The sequence below is a fragment of the Aplidium turbinatum genome, chromosome 12 (assembly GCF_918807975.1).
Source record: "Aplidium turbinatum chromosome 12, kaAplTurb1.1, whole genome shotgun sequence".
Lineage (NCBI taxonomy): Eukaryota > Metazoa > Chordata > Ascidiacea > Aplousobranchia > Polyclinidae > Aplidium > Aplidium turbinatum.
Window position 1 is genome coordinate 16,998,333 of NC_137483.1, and position 21,318 is coordinate 17,019,650.

The following is a 21,318-nucleotide window of genomic DNA, read 5'->3' on the forward strand; positions in this document are numbered from 1 at the left end:
AAAATAAACTTAAAGAAAAAAGCCTGTGAAACTTTGCACAGCAGAAAATAGTAGCGTTGGTGTAGAAATTTTCCGACTCCTGCCCAGAGCATTGTCACGCAACAAGCCACACGACCTCGTTCGGTGGAAGTTAATCAGTTATGTGACGTATTGACCAGCTACACGGCGCTTTGACTCTTCAAGCGCAAGTCGTTGGTCTGATGAAAGCCTTTCAAAGTGACTTTACTGAGTTTTTAAAAAGCCTTCTAAAACCGTAGTTAGAGTTCTGAAATGGCGAAGAATTATTATCAAGATAAAGTGATTAAGGATGACGATCGACGGCTAAAACTGGTGTGTCCGCCGTGAGACTTAATTTGTCCGTCGAGATAGCTGCTCAGACCGGACACGTTTGTCCGCTGTCAACAAAAACGAATTTCGAGGCCTGTAGGCTACTTCGAATTATATGCTGGTCACTTTGAACTTTAGCTCTTAATACGCGTAGATACTAAACCGAGCAAACAGCACCTCGTTATTGACACTCCCAAGAAAAAACAAAGCGGAAGAAATCAAGAAAAACGTTTTTCAATCATTGTTTGCTTCAACGGCACCATGCTGGCGTTTATCAGCTACCGTACTTCTGTTTCTTTTGTTATCTTAGGAGCAGCGCTCTTGTTGCATCAAGTAGATCTTTTAATTGAGATCGATCCGCAATGAAGGTCAAACTAACTCAAATCTGAACTTAGAAACATTTGATTTAGGATTGTTTTTTAATAATTTGCGGGGGGCAGCCACCCCGAGCTAATTTTAAATTTACGGGGGGTGCCGCCCCCCCGGTGTGTGTCCGACGTTCTCTTCGTAAACAGTTTTTCGTAAAACAATTCTTCGTAAAATCAATTCTTCGTAAAGCAATTCTTCGGGCATGCAATTGACCGTAATACTAATTGTTCGTAAACAAATGTTCATAAAAGTTAGGCTACAGCTTTTTAAAAAAAAAAACAGTTACAATTGTTTACGAACAATCAATTAGGGTAGCCTATATGCTGGAGATTTGCTATTTGTGCTTACAGACGTGCTGTACCTGTAGAGTGTAGACGAGCAGACAGAGTGTAGAGTCCCTGATTCAGAATGGCATTACAGTTTGTGAGCAGCGAAAAAGGAAAGCCAAAACTTTTGTATAGTGGCCAGCTTAATTACAAAGATTATAGTGCACTTAACGCACAAGGGCAAGAAACTACATATTGGAAATGTGAGCATTTTAATAAGAAATGTAACAACTGTAACGAGTAACAACTGCTATGGCAGCCATTGTACAATCCAGAGGTGAGCACAATCATGCTGGAGATGCTGGTCATGTCGAAGCAGTAAAGGTTATGGAAAATATTCGTTGTGCAGCAAAAGACAGTCATGATGCCCCACGTTACCTCGTCTCAGCAAAAACTATTGGACCCAGTCAAGCCACGGCAGCAAAACTGCCAAGTGTGCAGAGCATGAAAAGGGCAGTGACCCAAGTGCGATTGAAGGAAAATGCAGGCCCGGCAATCCCACATTCTCTCCGTGACATTGTGCTTCCAGTAGAGTACAAGAAAACGTTTGCTGGTGTAACATTCTTGGCCTATGATTCTGGGCCTGGAGATAACCGTATGGTCCTCTTTGCCACTGAAAGAAATCTGCAGCTCCTTGCCCGTTCAAAGCACTAGTATGCTGACGGCACCTTCAAAACAGTGCCTTCACTGTTTGAACAGCTTTACACAATACACAGACTGAAGGAAAACACTTCAGTGCCTCTGGTGTATGCCCTGCTGGGGGACAAAAGGAGAGGGACATACATTCATCTGCTGCAAAAGATCAAGGAGTTGTTACCTGCTGTTGCTGTTCCAAAGACAATCATGACTGACTTTGAGATGGCCATGGTCAATGCAGTAAGCAGAGAGTATACCCACTTTCAACTCACCGTGGCTGTTTCTTCCATTTGTGCCAGTGCATTTGGAGAAAGACGCAATCAAGTGGCCTGAAAGAGCAGTACGAGACAAGTGCAGAGTTTGCTCATGTTGTCGTCTCTGGCCTTTGTGCCTATTGATGAAGTCAGTTGACATTCTCGTTGATGGGAATGTATTACCAGATGTTGCCCAGCCAGTAATTGACTACTTTGAAGACACTTGGGTTGGGCACCCAGATCGTCGTCAAGGGCGCCGTCCTCCAATGTTTGCAATTCAAATGTGGAACTGCTATGATGGCGTCCTCAGTGGCCTTCCCAAAACTAATAATAGCATTAAAGGATGGCACAAGGGGTTCATGTTCCAGGTACCTGCAAATCATCCAGATATTTGGAAGTTCATATCTGCAATCAAGCGAGAGCAAAACCTAAATGAGGTTCGCATTGAACAGTATGTCAGTGGCCAGGCAGGACCCCCTCCAAAGAAGAAGTACAAGGACAGTGCAGAAAGACTAACTAGAGTCGTCCGAACTTGGCGTCAAGACTTTCAAGATGATGAAATTTGGGATTACTTGCGTGGAATTGCACACAATACTTCATACTAAACTTGGCTCGTGGACAATTTGTACGAAGTTACTCAAAGTAGTATTGGTAGTGTAAGCAAAGAATTGCTAAACACAGACAATTGTTGTATTCCAATAAATAACAAAAAATGCGCTTTTTCATTGTGCTTATTTCTTTGTGTCGTCGTAACTTGGTTATTCAGGAAAATTTGCATTACGCACCTTCATCGGAAATTGCAAGACAAACCTTGCTGTTGCGAAAAATTGTTCACGAACAATTCACCTATCACCTGTTTACGAACAATTCACCTATACGAAGAATTGATGTATATATACGAAGAATTGATGTATACGAAGAATTGATTTTACGAACAATTGCTTTACGGACAACTGTTTACAAACAATTCACCTATAACCCCCCCCCCCCCCCCGGAGTCGGCGCCTATGCATAGTTTGCACCCTTTTGGTACAATGGCAATGTTCTACTTTAAAGTCAATACGTATGATATGATAATTTTTGAAGTCTAGTAGTAGTGCAAATGGACAGCTTACTTATCCATGCGAAACAAACTTAAAACCTATTTTTGTACCACACTACCAATTACATGCTGGTCACTTTGAACAAATGTTTTGATTTGATAACAAACAGAAAAAGGTTTCACTTCATAAAATAATCAAAGTTTAACAAAATGTGTTCTCAGACAAAGATCAGTTTGAAGGTTTTTAAGATAACTTCTCCACTTTTTAAATGTTGTATATTGCAACAGGATCTACACAGTTTTTATGGCCCAGATTTGAAGTTCATCATAAAGAAATTTACTAACTATTTTGTTAACACTCAATTTATAATATATTCAAAACATTATTTTGTGATTTAATAAACCTCAAAAATGTGTTGAATGAAAGCTGCACACTTTTTTTTCTGTCCAGACTTTAATGTGACCCACTATAAAGCTATTGTTGCATTTGCATGGTACGTGACCACTGACCATATAAAGTGCAATAAAACACTACAGATATTAATACCCTGGAGCCTGGATATAGCCATTGAATGTACTTTGATTAGCTAAATTGTTCTTTACATATTCATTACGATAGACAACATTTGGAAAGCTTGATGTATAACAATCTTAATTATGCAACATTTTCAATCATTTTTCAGACGTGTTGTGCTTTAATGTAGCACAGATTATCTAGCGTCTGCCATACCTCACCAAAAATCGTGACAAATGCAATGAACATTTCCCAAGATATTGGTATTTTAGTTGATACATTGTCCTTGTTGTGAAGCACCAGTTGGTTATCCCCAATGTGGAATTCATACACTGGCTCAGTAAGTCACATATCGGCCTACTGTATTCAGTAAGCTATATATTTTCTATTTTTCTTCTACTTTCACTTTTATAATTGCATTCAGACACTTTCGGCCTGGTGCAAAAATGACAATGGCTGACCTGTCACAAGGATATATCTCCACGAGACTATTTGGTTCATTTGAATTCTATTTCATTCATTAAGCATCTTTTGCCTTGTGCAAATATATTTGTTTATCAGTGTTGAATTCCTCATCACAATTTTTTTCCTAGACATTAATTGTGATGCAAGCTTTATCCAATGCCAGTATTTGATGTAAGAAATGACAATCTACATAAAAGCTAACTTAATAGGATCACAACGTTTTAAAAGGCGATATAAAATTACTTCTACCTTTAACTTAAAGTGCACTTAACTAAAATGCGATATGCCAGTGCAGTAGGATACCACATTGAAAGTGCTAGAGATTGTATACTGTATAGCCTAGTGTTGTCCAAAACGAAAATATACATAAAAAACGCTAAACCTTTTTTCAATACAAACTTCTCTAGATTTGATTTCAATGCACAATATTCAAACTGTAAGTTTGTTCAACGACAATTTTTTATTGGATTTGTGACATCTTACTTTTAGGCATGTATGGAATTGGTAGGTGAAGTTTTTTGTTACTGGTAGTGGTACATCTCATTTTGGATAACTGTTGCATCACAACAGATATTGAGTGAAAGAAAATTGTGATGAAAATTTAACACATGGTAAACAAAAGTATCTTTACAAGGCTAGATATGCATATGCTCAATAAATGAAGCAGAATTTGTACCATGGTTAGATGTCCTTGCAACAGATCGGCTGCAATCAGTCTTGCATCAATTGGGCCGCACCAGAATGTCCTGGTGATTGGATACAATTTTGGAATAATATCATAATTTATTAAAACTTTTTCAAACCTTGATGTTACACCTAGAACACTTTGGTTTTCAATTCAAGTAATATTTCATTACTTCCTTTGTTATCAATTTTGTCTAGAAGTTGGTTGTTTTTAAGACAATGTTTCCAGCTGTCACTTGCTCCTTTTCATATTTCTACCTTGGATTAATTGACGAAATCACTAGGCCTAACCCTTAATCATTGTGCTTTGCAGGGACTTAAATAGAAAACCTTGATTTTCCACCTGCCTGTCAACCCTCATGGATGCACATAATAGAAAGATTTGTATTGTCTACACCACAATAGGAAACGATGTTACCCCTTTGCAATTTGCATCTGCAACACACGAACTGGTGTGCGTATAATCACGTGACCTTCAAGTTGTCCTTGTTGCGCAATCTGTGTTACCTTTCGTTCTGTCTTGTCAGTAGCTATTTGTCTCGCCAGGTGAACGTTGTATTAGCCCGCATCAAACCCAATAAATCCCTGATTGACTTTTCCTTAAATACAGACGACAGCAATCAACAGGTGGACTGAAACTAATCTACTTTTTCATCATCCCCACCGATCCAGAAAATGTTGCCTAATTGTAGTAACAATGCTGGCCCAGTATCAATCTGTGAATAAACTATATGTTTTTGTACTTATGTTTTTGCTTACATAAATATAGTCCAATAGGTGTGTTTGTACACATGTTTAGTAGGATATACGAGGTGCAACAAGGAAGTAACTTTTACACAATTTTTTTTTATAAATTACGAATCGTCCCAATGAAAGCATTTCCTGTCGAGTTAATGCACATTTGCATTCTATCCAGTTATCCCTGGAGACGATTAAAAAATTCTTCCTCTTTGAGGTTCTTCAGCTCCCTCGTCACTAAGACCTTGATTTGTTTTGGAAATGAAAAATTAGTTTCTTTTAGAAATTTTTTTAATTGCGGAAAAAGTTACGGCATGCCCGAATTTTTCTATGATTATTTTTTCTCTACGAGGATTCAAAAGTTTTGATATATCTCAGCAGAAACATTATTAAAGTCAATAAATTCAAACTTTTTATTCAAATGTTGGTCTTCAAAAGCTTACCTCAAACCGGGGTAGGCCTATATATTTTTCTCAAAAAAATTGGGCGTTTATGTCATTTGAAGCAGAGTTGTTTGTTGGCTTGAAAGAATCTGAATCTAATGCATTGTTTCTGTAACGTATCATCAGTCAACAGCTCATGTGCCTTTTTGTTTTCGAAGATATTTCCGTGACAAAATCTCAAAATTAAGTTTTTTCATGCACGTCTTAAACCATTAAGGATTTGCCACCTTTTCCTTTTGTTGGTTTTGCTGCAAAGTAAATTGAATTGAACTGTGGTGTGCAGAAATCAATTGCAAAAAATAAGCCTGCGTAAAATGAAGAACAAAAAAGCATGAGGTAAACCAAATTACGGCTGTTTAAAAACAAGTCTTCAGTTATACAAATCAAGTTTTCTGTTATGTGAAATTATAGTCTACAAACAAATGGCTTTCGAATAAACATTTATTTTGTATAGCTCTCTCCAGGTGATGTTTACTTCGAAATGGTACATTTGAGGTAGTATGATGTTGAAATTTTTCCAAGCTAGACAAAAAATATCCACCTAGATATTCAGTCTTTCTTGGTACGCTCTGAAGAGAAGCTCGTGTCCTTCTTTATTCACGTCATCATAATAAGGCAGCGCTTTGATTTTGGTATACCAAGCTTGAGTTTTTGGGTAATCTTTTAGATGGTCATGACCATTGGTAACCACAGATAGCATGAGAATTGGTGAAGATATAAACAAATCTGAAATTGAATGGCAATTATCTTAGGCTTATTAATGCGGTATACTGCTTTTAATAATAATCTCTCAAAAGAGTGAATTGTTATTGAGTTGTAGACTTAGCTCTGGTTATGGTCACAGTGGTAAACCACATAATCTCTTCGTGGGAAAATTGTAACATAAGATTCCCGAATCCGTTCGTCTGTATGTAATGACCGAAAGAGAAACACTCTTCTGAAACGTCTATTCAAAATTGTATTTCTGTAAAATTAGCCCGCGGCTATCGAAAATGAGACGCAACACGGTACGCCACTAAAACCTGTCACTACAGAACAAACTAATTAGATAAAGACGGAATTTTTGTCCAGCTAGCAAGCACTAAGCAAACAGTTAAATGTGCGACTAACTCTCAAGCAACCATTTCACGAATGACCAGAGTCCAGAATAGATATCAATATCTCAAACTCGCGTACGCAGTACTGTGACGTAATAGTGAAAGACATTGTCACGCAATTCAAACAGGTGTTCAAAGGTGGTGATGCCATGTTTCATGTTTAAACAGGTTTGATACAAGTCTTACGAACGATGGTGCAATTTTGGCTCATTTTTAGGAAAAATTCCATGACGTAATACGCTAAGATTCAGTAGACCTGAACGGTTTTTATATGACGTTTGATTAGGTGAACCATGGCCGCCTAAAGATACGGCCTGATTTGTCACATTTTTCTGAAATTTTCAGGTTTTTCTAACATAGGGCGAGGGTTTAAATAAATTTTTCTAAAAATTATATTTTTACGCTTTCTTTATTCTTTTCCCCAGATGACACAATAGGTTTTAACATCTTCACATGTTGAAAAACAAAGAAAATTTGATTTTGTAGATTTTAGTCAGACTGTTAATTTTCAATAACAGTCTGATTTTGCGTTTTTCAACTTACTTTTTCTCATTTGCTATTGCTTCCCCAAGGCAACAAAAAAAATTTTTGTCATTAGGAAACCGCAAAAAGTAAAAACATCTCAAAAAATGTCAGTCAAGCACTAGCAGTAGCTGTAATCAAAATGTGACAAATCAGGCCACATTTCAAGTGGCCATGGGTGAACCATTGTCGGGAACAGGTTAATCATTCATAATCGAATGGGGTTACTTAATTGGCCAATTTTTAATCATTGGTGAAGTCTATTGATGCAAGCTATTAAATGTCGAGCTTTTATAGCAGTATTTATTTCAAATAACCGAATAGTGCCGGACTAACAAACTTATATGCATGGGCCCCTTAATGGATGTGGACCTCCCAGTCGTTAGTGTGGAAAGCGGTAACGATATGGCCTTGCATAATTTAAGTTATGAAATATTGTGCTTCTGTAGAAGATTTTTTTTTTCAAATACAGTAGAATTCGCCTATAACGGCACTTCTAGGGGATTTGCAAAAACCCACGTTATAGACGAACTACCGCAAACTATTCCACAACTGTCTTTTGATTAAAGAAAGAGGTGTATAATCCAGTCAGGGTTACTTTGTACCACCAAACTGACAAAAGGCAGGCAGAAAATACAGTAAACAAAGAAATTGTTTAAAAAAAAAGTAATCTACAGCGAAAGGTACAGAAAATTTGCGCAATAGCTCATTACATAGGCTACAGTAGTAGAGAAGTTCATTGTTTATTCGCAAAAAAAGGCATTGATCTTGAGCTGTTTCGGATTTGACACAACTGTAGAGCTGCTTTTTACACGTGATAGTTTTTCACGCGGGGAAAAAAAGTTAATTAGTTTATACAGTAACTTTAATACTGCACGTACAACTGTTGCTTTGAGATGTTTAAAGGTCAGCTGCTGTAGAGCTGCTTTTTACATGTGATAGTTTTTCACGCAAGAAAAAAATTAATTCAGTTTATTAAAGTCCCTGCTGCGAACGACGTAGCAAAATAAAGGAAAGGCATTTTTCAAGCAGCAGCGCTTACTAGATTAAAAGACTGACCGTTCGTGGTGAAGGTGATGGCTGAAAGTGACGTTATAAACGAACAAAAGACGTCTGGGGACCAATAAAGGGTGCTGTTACATGCGAATTGACGTTATAGGCGATGCTGTTGTAGCCGAACTACAATGTACGTAAAAGATAGGAATTCTGCCGGGACCGAGCGAAATGTGACGTAATAGGCGAATTGATGTTATAAACGAAGCCGTTATAGGCAAATTCTACTGTATAACTAAAAAAACATTTAACATACTACGGCCGTGCCCTTCTTCCCTCTGGAGGGTTACGGGGTTGGTTGACACGGTCCTGGCTGCGTGGCTTCAATATTTTGTGGCTACGGTATGAATAGACCTCCTTCTAATTCAGATTAACTACTTTTATCTAGCTTAGGTATTTCACTGTAGCCTACTTCTATTAAAGTCTTTGTTCAATAAAATTCCATATCCCTTTTACATGTTAATAAACTTTGAGGGAAAAAAATCTTAGGCTTACCTGCCAAAGTCATGTGGTTGCCAGCCATATATTCGTTTCTCGTCAAATATTCTTCACATAATTTCAAAGCTGTGATGACTTCGGAAAGTTTGGTCTCATCTGGCTTGTTATCAGTTCCTCTAAATATGGCACGCATGTTCTGCATAACATCGCAAGCTATGAGCATTTCCTCATAGCCTATACAGTTCTGTCCTGGTTTTCGATTTACTCTTAGTTTGCCTTTGAACATCTTTTACGACTATTTTTTCATATCGTTGCAACGTCTCGCGATGTTGAAACGATGTTAAAATGAAGTTATGCAACTGAAGCAGTGCTTACAACATCTACTGTATATTGCGTTCGTCATAAATCGATAAACACAATAGTAGGCCAGCTATGGAAATGTTTGTAAAATTTAGCAAGGGAAACTCAAACACCACAAAAAGTATTTACAACACAACTCAAGTAGCTGGTCATTCTCTTGTTATTGTTGTTTTTGTTTTCTGTTCCGCACTTGCTGTTGTTTCTCTGGGCAAGAAACTTTACGGCAATTGCCTCTACCCAGTGATCGATTTCGAGTAATGGGTAGTACCAAAATTTAAGTCATAAGTAGAGTAGACAACCGGAAACAGACATTGCCGTCGGCTGCAGCGTGGGTCAGGTCGGTGTACGTCGGAAGGCGTACACCGATGCATAGCGCTCAAGTCCGCTTTCCCGCAATGCAGGATAAAGATAATAAAACAAAAAAAACATTGCACTTGCTGAACAATGAACATAGGCTATCAATAAAAAAACAACTCAAAACCAATCGCTCAAAATGTGGAATAGGAGTGTTTTCAAGTTTAGAAAATGTTTCGAAAACTAAGTAATCTTCCTTATGAATCTTGTTTTTCAAAAGAAACAGGATGCGGATCGGCTTCGGATTTTAAATTTTCATGAATTTTTTCAAAATTTTAATAAGCTCCTGGCAAAATTTCCAAACCCAGAGAAAGTTTTGAATCATTGCCTTTGTGGTAGGCCTAACACTGAAACTTTGGTCAGGTCAAAGTTAATGTTGTGAGATCATGGTTTTTCCAAGTTCTAATCATCAGTTTTGCTTGTTACATGTTTATTGTTTACTGCAGTATGTGTTGAAAATATTTAATGTTAGAGATAAACAATAATAAACATGCATGGGTTACAAAGCAAGCTACTAGGCGTAGGCTACATTAAGTTGAAAAATGATGATAGATTTTTATCAAGCTTACAGCCAACATGTTTTAGTTATTGCTTTGCTATGCACTGAATGGTTATTTCAGCAACCATAGCGGTTGTGTGATGTAGCCAGGGATATCTAGAGAAGGGGATATGAAGGCTCGCAGCCAGGGGCGCCGGAAGCGGGGGGGCAATGGTGCCCTTTTAAGGTCATGTAAGCTGCTGCACATTTTGCAATACGATATAACAATTTCAACTATTAGCTTTTAGCTTAACTATAACAGGCCTCAAAATTCATTTTTGTTGACAGCGGACAAACGTGTCCGGTCTGAGGAGCATCTCGGCGGATAAATTAAGTCTCACGGCGGACACACCAGTTTTAACGTCGATCGTCATGCTTAATCACTTTATCTTGATAATTCTTCGCCATTCAAGAATTATAGCTGCGGTTTAGAAGGCTTTTCAAATTTCATCGAAGTCACTCTGAAAGGCCTTCATCAGACCAACGACGTGCGCTTGAAGCGGGAAAGCGCCGTGTAGCTGCTTACGACGCATAACCGATTAACTTTCACCGAACGAGGTCGTGTGGCTTCTTGCGTCACAATGCTCTGGGCAGGAGTCGGAAAACTTCTACACTAACGCTACCATTTTCTACTGTGCAAAGTTTCATTAGGCTTTTTTCTTTAGGTTTATTGTTGCGTGTCAGTAAGCGAAAGTGAATTTTCCCTGGGCGTTTTCTATCTTACTGTAATACCAAAACTTAACAATTTTTGCTCCATCTTGCTGTAATATAGCCTACTCGTTTAATCTAATTTTGTAACCAACCTTGCCATCAATATTACTTGGAGATTAAAGCCAGACATTGTGAGGTAAAACTTGAACTCATTTGTGCGTGGTTAGTGTAGAAGTACCAGTATTCCCATCAATTCTTAGAAAAAATTCACCTTTATTACGTTGATTCAATGTCATCAATCGTTGAAGCAACGTAAAAATGAAAGTTTTCCTCCTTGAATGGAAGCTAAGGGATACAGTATTCACATTTTCTAGATGCGCGCTAGAATGCGCGGGAAATTATATTCTCGCAACAATTGTTCGTGCTATGCAATGACGATTGGTATCGCTAGTTCCTGTGTTATTTCTCGGTGCACAAATAGGCTATGACCGATCTAGATGGTACTTCCCGCGGACATCACATGCTGTGACGGCGTATATGTCCGCCGTGAATTTCGAGGCCTTTTATAATGTTTCATTTCTGCCTCAAAATAATATTCACGAATCACGACACAAAATTCTGTATCACAGTAGGTAATTAGCCTACATCATCATAACATAGCACGATGCTCTTCCGTGCCATTGTTCTTTATATACCGGACACTTGTACCATTACTCGATGATGAACTGATGGATGAGCATTATTGCTATATCTTATCTTAAAACTGAAAAAAAAATTGGCCTTTCAGCAATAAAAGTGCCCTTTTTTCATAATCCTGCCCCCCAGTCAAAAACCGTTCCGGCACCCCTGCTCGCAGCGATTGCCTTATTCTCGTGACACTACCAGGGCGGTAGTTTGTAGTGCTTTAAACATGTGGTTCTTTTTAAAATCGTAGAAAGTTTTGTAGTGCAGCTGGTACAATGAGCTACAGAAGACAGTTAGCAAATGTTACGTAGAACATATTTAAAGAATAGGCTACTTGTTTACAACGACAGTTGAAAAGTTACCTGTAAGCTGTTTTTTTTAACAAAGCCTTTGCAGTAGGCTAGATATAAAGCAAGTATATGGGTAGTTGAATTAACAAGCAACTATGAGCATGTTGTGAATATCCAGGCCTGATGCTAATAGCGCAATGCAAGTTATCATAACAAGATTTTTTAAACTACTATCGGTGCCAATTGTCATTTTACGATAAACACAGATTATTTACGATAAACAAAAGCCCTTCTATTGTCAGACGTAATAAAAGCCTTCGTATCCCCTTCTTTAGATATCCCTGGATGTAGCCTATACAATAGAGGGATTCCACGGTGAACCAACATACCGTGACGGGTTGAAGCTTGCGCTGAAAGTCTAGACAAACTACAGTACTGCACACTGCACATATTGTTCCGTTCATATTAAAACCAGTTTAACACCATCTTTCTGATTTATTTTTAAGTCATGAACACAGAATAGGTTACATAACCACATTATCACCATAAAAACAATTATTCAGCCAAATATGGTAACTCAAAACTAAAACAAAAGTTTGCAAGGGAAGGTACCATTTTTGCAGTCCAGATCGTTATATCGAAGTGTATTCGCTCAATAAATAAAGACTTTGAAGTATAGACAACTAAGTCACACCAAGGCAGACCACTGAGGGCTATTTTCCCCTGAATTTGATAAAAAGTAGTTGTGTGTAGCCTACTTTTCAGTTTTAGTTCATCAACAACGAAATGGAGACAAAAGTCATCATTAAGAGCTGCTTCTTGTGTACAGTTGCTTGTATATTTAAATTGACACTTCACTTCCAAGAGTCCAAAATTTTTCCCGGTTTTGTACTTGTCAAACACTTTTCCATCTGGGGAAGCTCCAAAAAAATTAACCCAGGATTGACTATTAGGCCGCTGTCAAAAATCTCTACTTCTCTGTTTAGTTGTTTTTCCATCTTTTCGCGATATAACCGAACTGCATGCTTCTCCTTTGTCAAACCGTGGCGAACAGCTGGAACATGGTGTAGCATTGGTGGTTTAAAAATTGACTTTAAAAAGGAAGTAGTCTTCCGCTTAATAATTTTTCCAAAATTTGAGGAGGTTAGTTGTCGTTTTCGGCTATTGAGCCATAAAACTGATTGAGACTGCAAAGTTGTTGCCTCCTCAAGAGCATGTAATAATAGTCATGTTTTTATTTGCGCCCATTGCGATAACATACAGTACACTGCGATCACAGATGCGATACAACAGACGACAGGAAGCAGCGAAGTGACATATAGTCTTCGAGTCAGCTGCTTCCTTTATTTTGGCTTGCCATTAAGTGTCTTTGCCGAGACACAGCCGCGTGCTCTGGAGCGGTGTCGAACCCACGTCCTTTCGAACGTCGCACAGACGTTCTCACCACTCGGCTACGCAGCGACGATGTGCTTCCTGTAAGCCCATGTACAAGCATGTCTTCTTTTGATGCATCATGATTTTTCAAAAGGTAGGAAAATGGTGCATTTGAAGCAGAGCATGCTGCAAAGGCTTCAATTTTGCTTTCAAGCAAGGGACGTTTAAGGTCATTGCATCTGGCATCGAATCTGCGTGATGTGATGGTGCTTTTCACCCTCCGTTTGGTCCGGGCGGTCTCCGCTCTTGTAAAGATGTAATTTGTGACTGGTTCTGCAAAATGGCGTCGCCTCTTGGTTTGTGCCACTGTTGCTCTGTGCTGGTGCAGGATAAAGCTCCTGTGATCATTTTTACATCACAAATGTGAAAATGATGCATCTTGTATAGCAATGCAGTAATGTGACTGCATCTACCACCAAGTCTGCAACACAAAGAAATGCAAATTAATACCAAACAAAAGTTCATGCACGGTAACAGAACAAAGTATAGGACTATGTAACCAAACGTGGTAGGCCTAGTTTTAGTTATCCATGTTAGTACCGTAGCATAAACTGCTTCACATTACTACAGTAGGTAGGCTATACATAAACCGCATATAGGCTTAGCTGTAATATCAAATGGCTTATGCTACAAGCAGCAGTAGCAATAATATGGTTAATAAAACAATAATCCTCAAAAGTGTAAAAAGACTAGTTTGCAACTACATTACAATTTAATATCACCCATCCAAACTTTCACATGACATAGAAAGAAATGTTTATAGCATTAGAAAATAAATCAATAGCTTTTTTTCCTTGGTCTGAACCTTAAAACATTTGACCAGGCTAACACACACAATACTGCCGTCTAAAGGTAAAGCGACGTAACTACAGAAAAGTTAAAACCGAGAAAAAGCGCTTTAAAGTTAATCGTAAACCATAACGACATTTTAATCGCAATTCAACATTTGAGGCCTCCAACTAAAAGATCTTACCTACTTTTTGTTTCAATGGGAACAAAAACATTGATTGCTGTCCTAATTTTCGCTAGATAATTAGTGTAGTTACGTCGCTTTGCCTTTGTAAACCGGATTGTGTTTCTGACCGTGCTGCAAAGGCAAACCGGCGTATCTGACGCAATGTATTGAATTCACACAGAAAATATGTAATATGGTTCAAATACAATGCAGTATCTTTAGTTAACATCAATTAAGTCAAGTGATTTGTCGTTGGCGAGTAGCTATTCCTAAAATTGTGGTCGATTGTTTAGTATGTCACCATGTAGTCTCTGTCGTTAGCGTTATGGTCCACAGAATCATTCATAGGCGTTTTCACAACTTCATGCAAGTCGATTTTTTGCCATTATTTGCGTCTTGTAACTGCGTTAAAGCTAACTGCTGATTCTGTTCACTAAAAGGATGCTACAAGAGTAAGACGCTTTATGAAGAGTGTTTGGGTACAAAAGTTGCAGAGTCAACACGAAACAAAATATTAACCTCATTTTGTAGATAAAATGTTTTCACTTCAGAAGCTAATATGAATTTTATCTACAAAATGAGGTTAATATTTTGTTGCGTGTTGACTCTGGAGCTTCTGTACTAATGTTTTCACTTCAGAAGCAAATAAGAATTTTATCTACAAAATGAGGTTATTCTTTTTCTACGTAATTGTCTTTGCAACACGAGCAAAACAGCTGGCGTTGTTTGGCAGAGACTGACACTCCATTGAGAATGTGGGATTAACTCTAGATTCTATTGTAAATCGACGTAACTGGGATTATTTGCTCTGGATTCTATGGTAAAACGACGTAACTGGCAGTTACGTCGTTTTGGCTTTGCATATATCATCTTTATATGTAGTTACGTCGTTTTACCAACAAATATCTCGCAAACTACTGCAGTTACGCTGTTGAGTCTTTGCTGGAAGAAAAATATAGTCTTTGCGAAGCATTTAACAATAAAAAGTGGGAAAATCAAAAATCTGTAGTTACGTTGCTTTACCTTGGGACGGCAGAATAGTATTTCAATAAGATTTAATTTATGTTATGGAACCGGTTTTCTTCCATTATGGAAGAAAACCGGTTAAGTTAAGGTTAAGGTTCAGACCAAGGAAAAAAAGCTATTGATTTATTTTCTTAGTGATATTGCTTTCTGTATTAGGTAGATCGCCCATTTGAGGAAGTGTCATAGTACCAGATCACCTTTTTCAGTTGGTTTTTCCCATTTTTGATTTATAGCATTAGGCTATAGATTGCCAATCATTTACTTACCCTGCCGTACAAGAGCATTTTGCTCTCTGTATTACTAGAGTCGATTGCTTCATCCGAAGTGTGAGTTCATATTCTCTGACTTGGCCAACATTTTGCCTTGCAGATAAAACATTGAGAGTCTCCACGTTTAGTAAAAATTTCACGCAAATAATCTTCAATGAAAAACTGATAACCTCCTTTGAGAGGTCTTGCAGATGGTCCAGTCCAGTCTGATATTGATCTTATATCAAACGATGGTAAATATTGTAAAGATTATGACCAGTTATTCACTTCCATCGTAGATATTTAGCATCGAAACAAATAACTTGATTGGTAACAGAGGGTTTCGCAATACCGTACCTGGTTTCCATGCAACGCTTCAACCTCTCGGTGCGCATTGAAGCGTAACGTGGAATCCCTCTATTATGCATTTGAATGAAGGAAGTCAGGATGCAAGTCAGTCAGATCACACATGGCAAGTCAGAACGCTTGTTATGTAGAGACCAAAAGTGTTATATGAGGTTATCAAGCAGTGGCCTAATCCATGATGTAGGTACAGCAGTACGCTTAGCACCATGCACTCACTAAGTACCATAGCCAGTGCTGTATTCGAGGGTATACGGCGGTATACGCATTACGCAGTATACTCTCTGCTTTTTCGAGCAACTAATAGTATACCCTCTGGTTTTCCAAAGAGAGTGCCTATGCTATCCTTACTGATTCTTGACAACTACTAGATCCCAAATTTGTAAAGAGGATTAAGATGTAGATTCCTCTCGGCAGGCTGTTTGGAATGTATTCATGGAAAAATAAACAATTTTGTACCTTTCGTCCAATTTTGATGTTGATAATAATTCATGTTATGGTAGAATAAAGATTATTATTTTGAAAGTTGTGTATTAGGCTTATTTATCATTTTTGCAAATCTGACAGTAGCCTATACCCTGTGCTTTTTTTACGAATACAGCACTGACCATAGCCTAGTAGGATAGCCTATTGAATTTCATGAATCCATTTTGTAAACTATTTTTACAAAAAGTGTGAATCTGTCTTGTGATGAAATACTTTTATAATAAAATGTCATAAAATTACTTCGAATCTATTTCCGATCCGGATCTGATTTGCCTATATTAGAATTTGCCGGATCCGGATCGGATCCAGATTTCAAAAAGCAAAAACAGGATTGAATCAGAATCTTAAAAATCATGGGTTCGGACACATCTATCGTCTTGTTCTGGTACCAAATCTCCCCCTGCCAAATCTCAATAAACTTTTCTGCATAATTTTCATAGCTTTTTTCGCTACTATCCTGCTTAAACGGACCATCTTCCCTCCAAAAATAGGTCTCATGGTTAACTTTTCTTTTAATTCTTAATTCTTATGCATGTGTCTTGCAAGATGAGATGACATTTCGAGTTAATTTTGGGCATCGTGCTATGTTTTTGTGGCAAGGTTGCCAGATATTTTTTCATATTTCGTAAATAAAGGTAGATAGATATTCTGCTGCTTTTATTGGCTGCTGAGAAAAAAACATGTACGAGAAATCAAACCACAATGTACAGGAAAACTGTTGAAAAGGTCACAATTAAAAAAAAAGTGATAATAGCATGACAGCAACGGGAGGACCCTGCAAAATGACCATTCAAGGTTTTCAAATCAAGCAGCCACCCCTAAGCTCATCATTGATAATTATAATTGGTTAATTGACACAAATAAGTAAATAAATAACAGTGAAGATATCCAAGATGATAAAAAATTAAAAATTTAGATAGACCAACGTAGTCTATATTACAATACAAGTCTGATTAGTAATTTAATATTTGCCTAATATGTGTGAATAATTTTCTTTTTGTACAGTTCTTGTAAACAAATAAGGACAATTATTAGGTTACAAAATATGCAGAAAGCTTCCAAAACAGGGATAGACTGTCGAAAATTTTGGGGGTAAGGCTTTATATCCTTAAATCTAAACAAAAATTAATGTATGCTAAAAACTCAAAAATTTTGCAGCTTTATAATTAAATTTGTTTAAGTACATATTTTACAGTAAGCCTAGGCTACATATTAACCTATAACTACCGTGTAATTTCCAACCGCTCTGTAGATTGTTTCACTGACTAATAATAGTTGATCGACTAATCCTCTTGCTTTTGGTTCAACTGGGTAGAGCCGAATGCTATCTTCTCCTTTTTCATATTGGTTGCAAAGATAGGCAGAAATCGCAATGCTGCAAGTAATTTCAGATGCATTATTACGTTATTGTCATTTATTTATACTCTCCAGCAGTGGTACCCAACTTGGAGGGCGCAAAAAGGTTTTCTAGGGAAAGTGACAGATAACTTATATAATATTTTCAAAAACACAGACAGGTGATATTTTGATAAGTTGTTATTACAAAATCACACATACAGTAGGGTCCAACTGGTTTGGCCTGCTATCACTTAATGTCTTGTCAACGAGGTTAAATTGTAATATACATGCCACTAGCTAAAGTGCACAAGCATTGTTTTGCAAAAATGAAAAAAAAAATACAATGTAAAATTCATCATCATCATTATTATCTGTTTTTCTCGTATTGAGGTCTGGATATAATGCACCATTTTTTTCGATTGCAATTTAATATTTCAATTTTGTTCATTTAAAGATGTTTGTTGTCCAAATCGTTTTTGGCCTACCTTTGTTTCATTTACCGTTTATACTTTCCCTTCTATTCATGATCTTTGTAACGAGTTTTGCCTTATTGTGTGTGTGCAATGCTTCAATTTTCTTTTTTCGATTATTTGTAAAAGAATTTTGCTTGAAATGAATTTGGATAATACTTCATCCACGACCTACTAGAACACGGCCAAATATGTTGCTATTTGAGGAAATTTCTAAGAGTCTGAATTGTTACAATCATAGCTATGATAAACCTGTCATCTTTCCATTACCAGAAGTAAGTAAAATAAGCAATATTTGTACTCAGACATAATATGTTTGGCTTGTTTAACCGGAGATTAGGCATGTACGTTGAGCATAGTTTACAGTTTACACAATAATAATGTAATATGTAAGACTTTTCAACTGCACCCTGGAGGTAGTATCGTTTGGTGTAACTGCATGTTCCATTTAAAATATCAAGGATTTTTTGTGGATTCTATGTTGTAAGTTGTTCATTTGATGTGACAATTTAAATTTTAATTCGTTTGTTTTTCGCCAAGTTTAGTTTTGCAAGTAAAGTATGGCTATTGGCGAAAGATCCTGCTTTACAAAAAAACCTAACGACTGTTTGATGAGACTACCTCCAGGATGCAGTTGGAAAGTCTTACATATTTTACATTATTATTGCATAAATTGCGCTTAACATACATATCTAATCTCTGGCAAAACAAGCTAAAAATATGTCTAGATGCAAATATTGCTTGTTTTACATACTTCTGTAAGTGGAAAAATGACAGGTTTATCATGGCTATGATTGTAACAATTTAGACTCTTAAAAATTTTCCCAAAAAGCAACATATTTGGCCGTGTTTCAGTAGGCCGTGCTTCATCATTAGAGATTTTTTGTTTCCATGATATTTTTATCATTTGCCTGTACGTCCATTGTCCAGATGGGGGTTTGCGTGAGAGGTAGCACCTCTATTTCTTCCATTTCCCCATATGAGGGAATGATAATATTGGTCCTCCACATCAACCTCAAATCTCATTCCTGGCTCCACGTAGTTGGTAATGCACACTAACGGCCACACCCTGGTAACGGCAAAATGCCGGCTAAATTAAATGAGGCGCATGTTAGAACAGTTTTTTAACATGGGAAAGAAGTCAATCCCTTTTAAGTGCATAAAGTCTAGAATGGTTGAAAAGGCAGAAGAACTATAAATTGTCAATGGTTTGGAAGGCATAATCGCAAAACGATGTGACGCATTTAGGCACATTTTTAACGTTTAAAGTGTAGTGGCTGGTTACTTTGGAAAAGATCGGAGCCTTATTACCAAGTAGGCTATATATTCCGTAGTAAACAATGATAGCTATCAATACAAAATGTAAAACTACAAGGCTAAAAATGCTGCAACTGTTAAATATGCGTGGGCCCCCAGACGGAATTAGGCAGTGGTTAGAAAAGCAGTAAAAACATCCAAGGTTACGTGATTTAAGAAATTGATTTATCGAGCTTTTGTAGCAGCTTCTTTTCTGCAAGTAATTTCAGATGCAAGTAATTTCAACTGCCAAAATCATTAAACATACCGGTACTAAAATGAGTGGGCCCCTCAACAGCGGGGAGGTTCGGGGAGCGGTTAACATGACCCTAGGACTACTTTAATACATTTTGATTGATCTTGTTGTTCAGAAAAAGATGGTAGGTCGGGTTGCAATACTCAATATAGGGGGTCACCAGCCGTCTTCTTGCGTTTGAGGTTGCTGCAGGTGACGTTGTTAGATTCAGGCACAGCAGTCAGTCTTAAAAAATTGGAAACCACTGATGGCCTTAGCAATTGATTGTAGAAATTTTCATCCTAGGACTAAGGAAGTCTCCTCCGAAGCTTAATTTTGGCAGCTTGGCATACTTGGTTATCTGACCCAGGCCTGCTGTTCATCAAGATTGATAAAGCAAATTTTCCGCTTATCGAAGTCTTGTTTCTGGCTAAATATATTGCCTACCCTTTTGTCCACATGGTGCCACTGAATGGAGAGTTACTCTTAAGTTGGTATATGGCTATGAAACTAAGTATAAAATGATTATGAGGTTGGGCTAATTCATTTTGTATACGGTAATTATACCTTTCTGAAATGATGTAATCTCCATCTTTTAGACATGGAATCTTTCCTCTTGGATTTAAAGCAAGATACTCTGGTTTCTTTGTATCTCCCACGACGCCGTTTGTGACAACGGTTTCTGCTTCTAAATTCAATGCCTTTAGTGTCATACCAACTGCACGACACGGGGGACTGGCTAAATACTGGTACAATATTAGCGGCATAATAAAATGTTTACCTCAGATTATCTTATGCAGGCTAAGAACTTAATCTGAAAATACATTACAAATACTGTAGCTATCGAATTCAATTTTTAACACATTTTCAAGACCGACTTAAACTTCCACAATTTGTATATAAATATCCTAGATAGAAATAATTGACCTCCACATGTTCAACAACAAAAAGAATTTCAAAATTTTCAATTTATTTCGACGCAAAGTTTCTGGTAGATTTGATTCTTAATTGGTGGTAGGCCTACAGAACTTGAAAATAGTAAGTTCAAGGTCGCTCATAAAGTTGCTCGAAGCAGCAGTTTCTCGTCTGACTCTCTTCAGGAGTTATTTTGACCACAGCTCTTAAAGGGAGTCAGACAAATAATCAGTAATGTTGACACGGGGTACTTTTAGACTCGGGATCGGGATAATTTCAAAGCCCGTAACCTTTTTAAGTGGCTCGGGAACTAAAAACCATCGCGTATTGATAGGACATAGTGCGTTTTTCTTGAAAGTGTCTTGACTTCGAGGCTGGAGCCCAAGAATCTCATTAGTTTGGGCCCAAAACTTCAAGCAATGAGCAATCTTTTACTCTTTGAAGTTCCTTGTCTGGTTAAATTGTCGTTTTGTTTTGAAAACTTTTATTTAATTTTGACCAAAATTGTTTAGAACAATTATACAATCAAGTACAAAAATTTAAAGTCCACTTTGTGCAAACAACTAAAGGCTGCTGAATTAAACCTCTGTGCGGAGACGGCGTTTCAAATTAAAAATTTTTGCTCACTTAAATTATCCACCACGATAAACCCTCCTTACGTAGGCTACTTAAAATGTCGAACTTAGTTATTCGCCCCATGATGGACTTTCGCATTGTGGCGAAAGTTAACAGCTGGTTGCTAAAAACGGAAACGGCTTTCTAAGAGC

At 37.5% G+C, this 21,318-nt stretch overlaps 1 protein-coding gene across 1 annotated transcript; it reads right to left on the minus strand.

Annotated features, from left to right (window-relative positions):
* Positions 1 to 5,809: 5,809 nt before the first annotated feature.
* LOC145780631 (glutathione S-transferase 1-like) lies at positions 5,810 to 20,403 on the minus strand. The gene is made up of 5 exons (XM_082592255.1): positions 20,204 to 20,403; positions 17,525 to 17,672; positions 8,966 to 9,104; positions 6,340 to 6,524; positions 5,810 to 6,046 (listed from the first exon to the last, which is right to left on the minus strand). Exons 1-4 carry the CDS (start codon positions 20,401 to 20,403, stop codon positions 6,340 to 6,342), a joined length of 672 nt encoding a protein of 223 aa, XP_082448381.1. The 3' UTR covers positions 5,810 to 6,046.
* Between the last annotated feature and the right edge of the window lie 915 nt (positions 20,404 to 21,318).